This window comes from Pristis pectinata, chromosome 1 (genome assembly GCF_009764475.1).
Source record: "Pristis pectinata isolate sPriPec2 chromosome 1, sPriPec2.1.pri, whole genome shotgun sequence".
Taxonomy (NCBI): Eukaryota; Metazoa; Chordata; class Chondrichthyes; order Rhinopristiformes; family Pristidae; genus Pristis; species Pristis pectinata.
In genome coordinates this window covers 48,676,873-48,690,465 of record NC_067405.1, presented here as the reverse complement: position 1 = coordinate 48,690,465, position 13,593 = coordinate 48,676,873, and the positions used below count along the sequence as shown (strand labels likewise).

The 13,593-nt window shown below is 37.7% G+C and overlaps 1 protein-coding gene across 1 annotated transcript in view; it reads left to right on the top strand.

The window, feature by feature from the left end:
* The window catches only part of ttn.1 (titin, tandem duplicate 1), a 337,974-nt gene that overhangs the window by 179,473 nt on the left and 144,908 nt on the right, over positions 1 to 13,593 (top strand). The window contains 5 exon segments of the mRNA XM_052029783.1: positions 2,444 to 2,512; positions 3,654 to 3,722; positions 10,951 to 11,019; positions 12,158 to 12,226; positions 13,382 to 13,450. Coding sequence (XP_051885743.1) covers positions 2,444 to 2,512; positions 3,654 to 3,722; positions 10,951 to 11,019; positions 12,158 to 12,226; positions 13,382 to 13,450 — 345 coding nt within the window.

The window sequence follows — 13,593 nt, the reverse complement described above, 5'->3', positions numbered from 1 at the left end:
TTTTTGAATCAGGCTTTTTCCAGCGTATTCCAGGAGATACAAGCAACATATCACCGTTTCCAGGAATGGAGATCACTGTACTTCTGTGTGCACAGAAGTACAGCTTCCTCTTACTGCTTCTTGCTACAGACATCAGGCAGAATGAGCACAAGGTCTCAGGGGCTGTCAACAGCTCGTACATGATTTTACATGTACCTCATATGTACCTTGGCCATTTTAATGAACTGAAAGGGATTTCATTCCTTCATTTTTGACCTAGTGAGTCACCATGGGTAGGTGAATGCCTGTTATCATGGTAGTAGTCACAGTTCCTTCATTTTGCAGCAGTCCTTTTTTGTCCTCTGTTTTGCCACCTTTGCTTGACCACTAAAACAGGGAAAGTGATGACCACTGGGTAATGAGGGATATTCACTCATAAGATAGTTCATGGCCCCTATTCAGAAATCATGCATTGGTATACCACAAGCCTGCTGTGAGAGTCTTGCTGCCACAAGGAGCAAAAGGCAACCCACAAGCAAACCTTCTGCTGCCTAATATATCCTAGTAATCCATTGCAGTTCTTATCTGTGCAGATATAAAGATTCATTGTGCCATCTTTCATTCTACATCAACTTTGTCATCATGAAGGAGTAATCCTTGTCACTACCTATTGAATGGGAATCAGCAGAGCAGAAGAATGAAGAAGCAGAAGACATGGGAGTGAAACAAGAAGAAGAGCAACACAAAAGGGAAAGGAAGATATAATATAAATAGTGATAAAAGTAATGTCAACCACAGCTTCCCTTTTGTCCAAGGCCCATATTTCTTACCTGTCTTTTATCAAAGACCAATGAAATATCCCTGTTCTGCCAACTGAAAAATGAAACCCAGATGGAAATGCATATCCTAATACAAATTTCTAAATGTAAGCATGACATAAAAGTGCTTGCTTTGTGTTTACCTTTGTCTCTGCTGGTGCTCTTATATAGTCCTTTCACAGTACATGCAGCATGGGCATTGGAACTGCTGATTTGTAACTGAGGAGACTGCAGATTTCCTTGGATAACAAACTGAAGCAGCTCTGCACCTGGAAAGCTCGATGCCAGGCTGCATCCCTCATGGCAGCATTCTGGGCAGTTTGGCAGATAGATGAGTGAGTCATTTGCCAGAGTGTCAGAGGTAGGAGCTGAAATGCAATTCTCCTGAGAAAAGGGAGCAAGGTGCCACTCCTATTTTCCTGAGGTAGCTTTTCAGCTATTCTGCTGATCTTTTGGTGAACAAATTCATAAACGATTGTGACACTGGTATTAGGTTCATCGGACACATTTTAAGCTTCGTCTACAGGGGTCAGACCTTTGATCAGCCATAGGATGGTGCATCATGCTTGGTTCCACTGATATGATGATGGAAATGATGACTACTTCCATGCTTGGAAGGTGGGACTTCAGATTTGTGCATAGCTGGATACCAATTTGGTGCTGGTCTCCTTTACAGTTTGTAACTCTGGAAGTTTTACCAGTACACTAGGCATTTGGTTATGTTCATGAATCAGTCTTCCTCTATAGTTCGGCCACCAAGGTCTTCATCCCAACACCTCTGAAGCAGAACTAATGTATGATATTACCTCTGGTGAGCTGGCATTTGCATAGTCCTTTATTCCTTCTGCCCTGGATTATACGTATGGGCCTTGTGTCTCAGTAGGTTGAGATCCCTCATATATCCTCATCAAAATACACAATATCAATCTCTGAGCTGCATGTAAAATTCAGTGACGACACTTCTTCATCATTTCTGTCATCTTCTTCTTCTACCACTGACTGGAAAGGTGCCACTTGTAGGTATCTGAAATGAAAATAGAAGGAAGATTGATATGTGTGGAAGTAAGAGCTGAAGTAAAGAAGTAGCCTACACTTGCTCCTATTTCCTTTAATTCTTATATTCTTCCCATAACCTGTAGCCAGTCAACAACATTTCAGTTAACTTTATGTGAAAAGCAAAAAGCTGCAGATACTTGAAACATGAGACTAAACCAGAAAATTTTGCAGTTGCTCAGCATGTCTGGCATCATTCGGGGTGAGAGAAACAGAGTTAATGTTTCAGGTTGATGAACTTGCATCATCCGGTGAAAGTTCTGTTCTCATGGGAGGTCAACAATTTTTAAGGTTAACTGTTTCTCTCTTCATAGATGCTACCTGACCTGCTAAGTATTCCCATCTTTCACTGTTTTTAGACCAGTTTAACCAGTTGCCTGCAAATTAATGAATGAGCACAGATTAATCATGTACCTTGTTCTACATACTTGTTCTTGGTGGATAGCCAATTTCTCCTCCAATATGTTTACTAGAGAAGCATAAATGTCAGGTATCAAATTTCTCTGTCATATGTTGGTGCTATTTTAACTTGGTATAATGGTATCTTTGGTTAAGAGTTATATTTAATCACAAAATTATAATATTTCTTTAAGTGCCTGAAGTTCCTAAGAAGCCAGCTCCTGAACCACTGAAACCAAAGAAAGAGGTCACTCCAGAAAAAGGTCTGTATCTTTTTGTTGATTTAAATACTTGAACTATTAGTGTGGAAAAAGTACCTTGCCACATTTTAACCTGTTCTATATCCTTGTCAATTTTGATGTACTTAGGTGTTACAATTGTTGTGCAATTGAGGGTGTAACAAACCTTTAAATGGGCCAAGGATTTAGTATGGAAATAAATTTCAGGATTATTCTAGTTGGCTAATTATCAGATCTATTGCTAAATAAGAACTTACAAAAATCACTTAGTTTAGTCATTGTTGACAATGACCAGGTGCCTATATTTATGACTTTACTAATTTCATTCCAATGGTAGACACAGTTTGATAGCAGCAAAAAGCATAAATGATTCTGTTTTGAGGATTCAAAATTCAAGCAAAATGGTTTGAAGAGCCAATATTTGTTCTTTAAACAACCTAATGCTTGTGTTAGGACTTTATAACTTGACATGAAAAGAGGCAATTTCTTCTCATTTCCCTTTTTTAAAATGTAACATTAACTCAAGGTATCAGACCAGGTTGTGTGTCAAATCCACAAAGTAGAGCTATGGCTGTGTTATTTCCGTCAAGGTGACTTTGGCTGTAAATCGTTATGAATCTGGCTTTTTCCAGGATACAATCAACATCTCACAGTTCCCTGCAAAGGAATTCACTGGGCTTCCCTATGCACAGAAGTACAGCTTCCTTTTGTTGGCTTTTGCTATAGATATGTTGGCAGGATGAGGAGAACAATGTGCAAAAAAACTATATGTTCAGTATTTTGCAAGGGCTGTTTACTACTTGTATGTGGACTTACGTACAATTCTCATGAAACTTGAGCATTTTCATGAACTCAGAGTGATCAGACATCTCTCAGTGTTGAGCTGAAATGACACCAAGAGTAGGAGAATGCCTGCTATCCCAGGAGTAGTAAAAATTCCTTCATTTTGCTGCACTTGTTTTTGCCCTCTATTTTTACCAACCCTATACTTGACCAAAATAAGTAAAGCATGTCATTTACTGGAGAAGAGAAATTATTAGGTATCTCATTTCTTTGCCACATATATTTGTGTTCTGTCAGCTTGTTATAATAGTACTTTTGGTTATAACAGTACTTTTGGTTATAACAGTTGTATTTAATCATAAAATTATAATATTTCTTGAAGTGCCTGAAGTTCCTAAGAAGCCAGCTCCTGAACCATTGAAACCAAAGAAAGAGGTCACTCCAGAAAAAGGTCTGTATCTTTTTGTTGACTGAAATGCTCAAAATATTTGTGTGAAATAAGTACCTTTTAACTTATTAATTACTAATTCTATTCTATGTCCTTGTCTATTTTGATATACTTATGTATTATTATTATTAGCTCTATTGCACAATCAAGGGTGTAACAAATCTCTAGATGGGCTGGAGGTTCGGTAGAGAAGGAAATGTCAGGATTAATCCATTGGCTGATTATAAAATTTACTGGCAATGGAGAATTTAAGAAAATTGCCCAGTTTAATCATTATTGACAATGACCAGGTGCCTATTTTTAAAACTTTAATATTTTCATTCCAATAGTAGACATGAAGTGAGGTTTGATAAATAAAAGCATAAAGCATAAATAATACTGTTTGGAGGATTTATAATTCAAGCAAAATGGTTTGAAGAGCTGTTTTTTTTTGTTCTTTAAGTGTCACGAACCAGCAACAAAAGAAACACACTGAGCATGATTCAGTGTTAAAAACTATTTTATTAATCACTACTTATGATAATACGTAAAATAAAAGTAAAAATGTTAGTATGTTAGAATTCAAAAATGTTAAACCTTGAACGTTAACCCCAAAACTAAACTCTTCGTGTGTGTGTGACAAAGTCCAAAACTCCCAGTTCAGGAATGGTTCTTAAAGTTCAGTTCCGCAAGCCATAAGGTGAAACATGAGCAAGGGCTTCTTCAACAACCACCGTTGTCTTAAGATAAGACGTAGATGTAGAGAAACATAGAGAGAGTAAATATGAAATCCAAATGTTCCACGATGGAACCCAAACGACACTTCAGTGTTTACTCGGTAGTGACTCCTTCACCCCGAAAAGCATCCGAATCGTGGTCGTCCACACACACAAATACCTGTTTCCTTCTACAGGTCAGCAACAAAGTGAACTCCACCGGATTACTTCCAACTTCCATACATGGATTTCAGTGGCAGACACAGTTATTGTTTCTCATCCATCGATAGAGAAAACTAGCAGGCTGGTGTCTCTCTCCCTTCTCTCTCTCTCTCTCCTTCTTCTTCTAACTTCTTCAACAACGTCATTACGTCCTTTATCTTCTATTGACGTAAGCACGCCCCACACACACATACACACACACTCTCTATCTTAAAGGGACTTTCACTGAGTCCGTAACACCTCCCAACTAAAAAAAAATTTTTCCCAAGAAAAATTTAACTGCGCATACAGTTAGTAATGTTAATAATTATCATGCTACACAACTACAGACTATCAGATTAGTACAGATACATGTTTCCCATTTAACATCGGGAAAGACAATCAGCAATCACATTATCTTTGCCTTTAATGTGAGTTATCATGAGATCAAACTCTTGCAAAATTAAACTCCAGTTTAACAGCCTTCTGTTCTTGTTTTTGACTCGGCTCAGAAACACCAATGGGTTATGATCTGTATATACAGTCAATGGTTTCTGAGCGGTGCAAACATATACACTGAAATGTTGCAAGGCTAAAACAAGCGACAGTAATTCTTTCTCTATGGTGGAATAATTCTTTTGATGCTCATTAAATTTCTTTGAAAAGTAAGCTACAGGATGGTCAATATCATCACGGTCACCCTTCTGCAACAACACAGCTCCTGCAGCTTCATCACTGGCATCTACTGCTAATGAAAATAGCTTTTCAAAGTCAGGTGTTTTGAGCACAGGATAGTAGCATAAAATGGCTTTCAGCTTCTCAAATGCTTCTTGACAAGAATCTGTCCAAACAAACTTTACTCCCTTCTTCAGAAGATTAGTTAGGGGAAGAGCAATATCAGCAAAATTTTTACAAAATTTTCGGTAATATCCAACCATTCCCAAAAATCTTCTAACAGTCCTCGTACCTGTGGGAATAGGGAACTCAGATATTGCTTGAACTTTTGCCTGAACAGGAGCTTGCTTGCCTTGACCTACAACATAACCAAGATACGTCACAGTGGCATGGCCAAATTCACTTTTAGCCAAGTTAACTGTAAGGTTAGCCTTGGAAAGTCTTTCAAACAACCTTTCTAACGCAGAGATGTGATCCTCCCATGTATCGTTCCCAGTCACTAAGTCGTCAATGTAGGCATCTGTATGTTTTAACCCAAGAATCACTGAATTAATCATTCTTTGAAATGTTGCCGGAGCATTTTTCATTCCAAATGGCAAAACATTGTATTCATACAATCCAGAAGGGGTTACAAAGGCTGAAATCTCCCTTCCTCTATCTGTTAATGGAACACACCAGTACCCTTTTAATAGGTCAATCTTTGTAAGAGATTTTGCCTTTCCCACTCTGTCTATGCAATCATCCGCCCTAGGAATAGGGTAAGCATCTGACTTTGTTACGGCATTCACTTTCCTGTAATCTGTGCAAAATCTAACAGTTCCATCAGGTTTAGGTACAATAACACAGGGCGAACTCCAATTTGAAGTAGAATGTCAAATAATATCATTTTCCAACATGTATTTTATCTCCTGATCAACAAGTTTACTTTTTTCCACATTCATTCGATATGGGTGTTGTTTGATTGGTTTTGCATCCCCAACATCAACATCATGGGTAATTATCGATGTTCTGTTTGGAACATCTGGGAACAGATTTTTAAATTTTAAAATTAATTCTCTCATCTGTTGTTTTTGTGAAACTTGTAAATGGTCCAACTTCGTTTCAAGGTTCTCCATGATATTTTGGTTTTTTAGTTTTGATGGAACAATATTTGGTCTAAATTGGCCTTCCTCAACATCAACATCAGGCATTCTAGAAACAACCTTTACATCATCCACCAAGGCCACAACTGAATCCCTCTCATAATAAGGTTTTAGCATATTTACATGACAGAGTTGTGTTTTCTTGCGTCTATCTGGTGTTTTGATTATATATATTAAATCAGTCACTCGAGATTCAATAACATAGGGTCCAGAAAAACGAGATTGCAAGGGATTATTTTGGTTAGGGAAAAATACCAACACCTTTTTCCCCACTGCAAATGTCCTAGGCCGAGCACGTCTATCAAAATATGTCTTCATTCTTATCTGGCTAGTTTTCAAATTCTCTCTTGCTAGCTGGCAGACTCTTTCCAACCGAGTTTTAAATTTTTTGGACATAGGGAGGTCTCCATTTCCTCATTAACACTCCATTTTTGACATAATATCCACTTGGCACTTTCTCAATCTCCTCACATGAGAGTGCTTTTTCTTTCAATTCTGTCAACTCAGGGTCCTTTGTCTGTTCCACCATAAAATCCTTCTTCGACAAAGACAAATCTTTAAATTCAGGCTCACTATAAGGATGTTGATCCTCCAGTGAAGACAGATAAGGCATCATAATTTTCTTCCTGTTTAGGACTGTCACAAGGAACTACATCAGGCTGCACAGGACTGTCGGCCTTGGCTAATTCTTTAGCTCTAGCTCGAGTCACCGCACATGATGGGTAAACATCTGGATCATTCTCAGACTCATCAATCCTTGGTTTGGTCGTTAACCGTACCACAGGAACAATTTCTCCATCTGCAAGGTCATTTCCCAATAATAAAGAAACTCCTTCCACTGGTAACTTAGGTCTTATCCCTATCTCGACTGGTCCTTCTACGAACTTTGACTTTAAAATCACCCTGTGTAAAGGGACAGACATGGTGTCATCTGTAACGCCTCGCACTAGATTTACCTCACCAGTGTCACTTTCTTCACCAAAATTTAAAACACTGTCCAGCAAGAGAGATTGACTAGCCCCAGTAACTCTAAGAATTTTCACTGGCACCTGGGGTGACTCATCATTCAGTGAAACAAAACCCTCTGATACATAAGAACGGAATTCCTTTCTCACCTCCTCCAACTTTTCCGCTTTTACCTCTTGCAAGGACTGATCTTTAACAGCATCTCCTAAACCTTTTTGATTTTTAATTGCCTGAAAGCAAGCATTGGGCACAGCTTCCTTCCTTTTCTTCAAAAGGGCACAATTAGCTATCACATGGCCAGGTTTCCTACAGTAATAACAAGTACGCTCAATAGGTTTCTCCAGCCCTGGCTTCTTTTCATCCTTCCCTTTTTGATTACCTCCCAATTTAATCTCTGGTTTACCTGGATTGTCCTTGTAACTCTTTTGAAAGGTTTTAGGTTGTCCCCATTTGGATTTATGGGTTAAAGCATAAATGTTTGCCAACCTAGCAGTTTCTTGTAAAGTTTCCACTGCCTTTTCATTTAAATATGTTGTTAATTCAGCTGGAACACATCTTTTAAAGTCCTCCACCAGTATCAATTCTTTCAATTTATCAAAATCCCCATCTACATTTTTAGCCATGTACCATCGTTCAAAACATATTCTCTTTCCATTGGCAAATTCCATATAAGTCTGATCTGCAGATTTCCTCAAGTCTCTAAATTTTTGTCTATAAGCTTCAGGTACCAATTCATAGGCCTTCAATATAGCTTGTTTTACCTTGGTATAATCAGCTGCATCCTCAGCAGACAAAGCAGAATAAGCTTTTTGAGCTTTACCTTTAATCACACTCTGTACCATAAGAGCCCATCCTTTCCTTGGCCAGTTTGAACTCACAGCAACCTTTTCAAAATGTTGGAAATACTGATCAACCTGATCTTCTTCAAAAGGAGGGACTAATCGAACCTCCCTGCTGGCTGAAAAACCATCATCAGAATCAGATTCCACACTCTTTTGCATCATTTGTAAATCATGCTGCCTCTGTTTCTCCTTCTCCTCACTATCCAGCTCCATCCTCTTCAATTCCATCTGCTTCATTGCTAGATCAGCCTCTATCTTCATCCGAGTTAGCTCTCGTTCAGCCGCTATCTTTAACTGGGTTTGCTCTCGTTCAGCCTCTAATTTCTTTTGTCCCAACTCGAACTTCAGTCGTGTTTGTTCTAACCCCATCTTTGCTATCTGCACCTGTGCCTCAGAAATTGCTATTTCACTGCCAGGAAACTGTTTTAACACTTCTTCCTCAAACACCTTCTTTTCCACATAATGGCCAGCTATCAGTCTCTGAATATCTGCCTTTCTCATAAATCGCGTTACTGCCTCAAGATGTAACTCTGCAGCAATTTTCACCAAATCAGGCTTCCTCATCCCCTGCAATCCTCCAGGAGAGGGTTTTTTCAAAAATGTATCCATTGTTGCTGGTTTCCACACACACAAGCCAATTAGAAAGAATTCATCAGACCTCCCTCAACAATCTTTGGATTGAATCCCAAACGAATCTCATCAATCTGGGGAACGATCCCAGATGACACTCGTTAATCTTTGGATTGGATCCCGGACGAGCCCCCAATTTTGTCACGAACCAGCAACAAAAGAAACACACTGAGCATGATTCAGTGTTAAAAACTATTTTATTAATCACTACTTATGATAATACATAAAATAAAAGTAAAAATGTTAGTATGTTAGAATTCAAAAATGTTAAACCTTGAACGTTAACCCCAAAACTAAACTCTTCGTGTGTGTGTGACAAAGTCCATAACTCCCAGTTCAGGAATGGTTCTTAAAGTTCAGTTCCGCAAGCCATAAGGTGAAACATGAGCAAGGGCTTCTTCAACAACCACCGTTGTCTTAAGATAAGACGTAGATGTAGAGAAACATAGAGAGAGTAAATACGAAATCCAAATGTTCCACGATGGAACCCAAACGACACTTCAGTATTTACTCGGTAGTGACTCTCTCACCCCGAAAAGCATCCGAATCGTGGTCGTCCACACACACAAATACCTGTTTCCTTCTACAGGTCAGCAACAAAGTGAACTCCACCGGATTACTTCCAACTTCCATACATGGATTTCAGTGGCAGACACAGTTATTGTTTCTCATCCATCGATAGAGAAAACTAGCAGGCTGGTGTCTCTCTCCCTTCTCTCTCTCTCTCTCTCCTTCTTCTTCTTCTAACTTCTTCAACAACGTCATTACGTCCTTTATCTTCTATTGACGTAAGCACGCCCCACACACACATACACACACACTCTCTATCTTAAAGGGACTTTCACTGAGTCCGTAACATAAGCAACCTGGAGCTTGTGTTAAGACTTTATAAATGGACATGAAAAGAGGCCATTTCTTCACATTTCCCTTTTAAAACTGAAGCTTTAACTCCAGATACCAGTGCAGGTTTTGAGTCAAAATCCAGCCACAAAATAAAGCAAGGACCTTGGCTCTACACTGTTATAAATGTGGCTTTATCCTTGTCAATTCTGATGTACTTAGGTGTTATTATTGTTGTGCAATTGAGAGTATAACAAACCTTTAAATGGGCCAAGGATTTAGTAGGGAAATAAATGTCAGAATTATTCCATTTGGCCGATTACGAGATCTACTGGTAATGAAAAACTTATGAAAATCACTTAGTTTGATCATTGGTGACAATGACCAGGTGGTTATATTTATGACTTTACTAATTTGATTCCAATAGTAGACACGGTTTGATATCAGCATAAAGCATACATGATTCTGTTTTGAGGATTCAAAATTCAAGCAAAATGGTTTGTACAGCCAATATTTGTTCTTTAAACAACCTAATGCTTGTGTTTGGACTTTATAACTTGACATGAAAAGAGGCAATTTCTTCTCATTTCTGTTTTTTAAAATGTAACATTAACTCGAGGTATCAGACCAGGTTGTGTGTCAAATCCACAAAGTAGAGCTATGGCTGTGTTATTTCCGTCAAGGTGACTTTGGCTGTAAATCGTTATGAATCTGGCTTTTTCCAGGATACAATCAACATCTCACAGTTCCCTGCAAAGGAATTCACTGGGCTTCCCTATGCACAGAAGGACAGCTTCCTCTTGTTGGCTTTTGCTATAGATATGTTGGCAGGATGAGGAGAACAATGTGCAAAAAAACTATATGTTCAGTATTTTGCAAGGGTTGTTGACTACTTGTATGCGGACTTACATACAATTCTCATGAAACTTGAGCATTTTCATGAACTCAGAGTGATCAGACATCACTCAGTGTTGAGCTGAAATGACACCAACAGTAGGAGAGTCCCTGCTATCCCGGGAGTAGTAAAAATTCCTTCATTTTGCCACACTTGTTTTTGCCCTCTATTTTTGCCAACCCTGTACTTGACCAAAATAAGTAAAGCATGTCATTTACTGGAGAAGAGAAATTATTAGGTATCTCATTTCTCTGCCACATATATTTGTGCTCTGTCAGCTTGTTATAATAGTACTTTTGGTTACAATAGTTGTATTTAATCATAAAATTATAATATTTCTTGAAGTGCCTGAAGTTCTTAAGAAGCCAGCTCCTGAACCACTGAAACCAAAGAAAGAGGTCACTCCAGAAAAAGGTCTGTATCTTTTTTTTGATTTAAATACTTGAACTATTAGTGTGGAAAAAGTACCTTTTAACTTGTTAATTACTAATTCTATTCTATGTCCTTGTCTATTTTGATATATTTATGTATTATTATTATTATTATAAGCTCTATTGCACAATCAAGGGTGTAACAAATCTCTAGATGGGCTGGAGATTCAGTGGAGTAGGAAATATCAGGATTAATCCATTGGCTGATTATAAAATTTACTGGCAATGGAGAACTTAAGAAAATTGCCCAGTTTAATCATTGTTGACAATGACCAGGTGCCTATTTTTAAAACTTTAATAATTTCATTCCAATAGTAGACATGAAGTGAGGTTTGATAAATAAAAGCATAAAGCATAAATAATACTGTTTGGAGGATTTATAATTCAAGCAAAATGGTTTGAAGAGCTGTTTTTTGTTCTTTAAGCAACCTGGAGATTGTGTTAAGACTTTATAAATGGACAGGAACAGAGGCAATTTCTTCTCATTTCCCTTTATTTAAAATGGAACATTAACTCGAGGTACCAGACAAGGTTGTGTGTCAAATCTACAAAGTGGAGCTAGGGCTTTGCTTTTTCCTGTCAAATTGACTTTGGCTGTAAATCGTTATGAATCTAGCTTTTTCCAGGATACAATCAACATCTCACAGTTCCCTGCAAAGGAAGTCACTGGGTTTCTCTATGCACAGAAGTACAGCTTCCTCTTGTTGACTTTTGCTGTAGATATATAAGCAGGATGAGGAGAAACATGTGCCAAAAGCTAAATGTTCAGTATTTTGCAAGTGCTGTTGACTACTTGTATGTGGACTTACATACAATTCTCATGAAACTTGAGCATTTTCATGAACTCAGAGTGATCAGACATCTCTCAGTGTTGAGCTGAAATGACACCAAGAGTAGGAGAAGTAAAAATTCCTTCTTGTTGCTGCACTTGTTTTTTCCCTCTATTTTTGCCAACCCTATACTTGATCAAAATAAGGAAAGGGATGTCATTTACAGGAGAAGAGAAATTATTAGGTATCTCAATTCTCTGCCACATATATTTGTGCTCTGTCAGCTTGTTATAATAGTACTTTTGGTTACAATAGTTGTATTTAATCATAAAATTATAATATTTCTTGAAGTGCCTGAAGTTCCTAAGAAGCCAGCTCCTGAACCACTGAAACCAAAGAAAGAGGTCACTCCAGAAAAAGGTCTGTATCTTTTTGTTGATTTAAATACTTGAACTATTAGTGTGGAAAAAGTGCCTTTTAACTTATTAATTACTAATTCTATTCTATGTCCTTGTCCATTTTGATATACTTATGTATTATTATTATTATAAGCTCTATTGCACAATCAAGGGTGTAACAAATCTCTAGATGGGCTGGAGATTCAGTGGATTAGCAAATGTCAGGATTAATCCATGGGCTGATTATAAAATTTACTCACGATGGAGAACTTAAGAAAATTGCCCAGTTTAATCATTGTTGACAATGACCAGGTGCCTATTTTTAAAACTTTAATAATTTCATTCCAATAGTAGACATGAAGTGAGGTTTGATAAATAAAAGCATAAAGCATAAATAATACTGTTTGGAGGATTTATAATTCAAGCAAAATGGTTTGAAGAGCTGTTTTTTGTTCTTTAAGCAACCTGAAGCTTGCGTTAAGACTTTATAAATGGACATGAAAAGAGGCAATTTCTTCTCATTTCCCTTTATTTAAAATGGAACATTAACTCGAGGTACCAGACAAGGTTGTGTGTCAAATCCACAACGTAGAGCTAGGGCTTTGCTTTTTCCTGTCAAAGTGACTTTGGCTGTAAATCGTTATGAATCTGGCTTTCTCCAGGATACAATCAACATTTCGCAGTTCCCTGCAAAGGAAGTCACCGGGTTTCTCTATGCACAGAAGTACAGCTTCCTCTTGTTGACTTTTGCTGTAGATATATAAGCAGGATGAGGAGAAACATGTGCAAAAAGCTAAATGTTCAGTATTTTGCAAGCGCTGTTGACTACTTGTATGTGGACTTACATACAATTCTCATGAAACTTGAGCATTTTCATGAACTCAGAGTGATCAGACATCTCTCAGTGCTGAGCTGAAATGACACCAAGAGTAGGAGAATGCCTGCTATCCCGGGAGTAGTAAAAATTCCTTCATTTTGCTGCACTTGTTTTTTCCCTCTATCTTTGCCAACCCTATACTTGACCAAAATAAGGAAAGGGATGTCATTTACAGGAGAAGAGAAATTATGAGGTATCTCATTTCTCTGCCACATATATTTGTGCTCTGTCAGCTGGTTATAATAGTACTTTTGGTTACAATAGTTGTACTTAATCATAAAATTATAATATTTCTTGAAGTGCCTGAAGTTCCTAAGAAGCCAGCTCCTGAACCACTGAAACCAAAGAAAGAGATAACTCCAGAAAAAGGTCTGTATCTTTTTGTTGATTTAAATACTTGAACTATTAGTGTGGAAAAAGTACCTTTTAACTTGTTAATTACTAATTCTATTCTATGTCCTTGTCTATTTTGATATATTTATGTATTATTATTATTGTAAGCGTTATTGCAC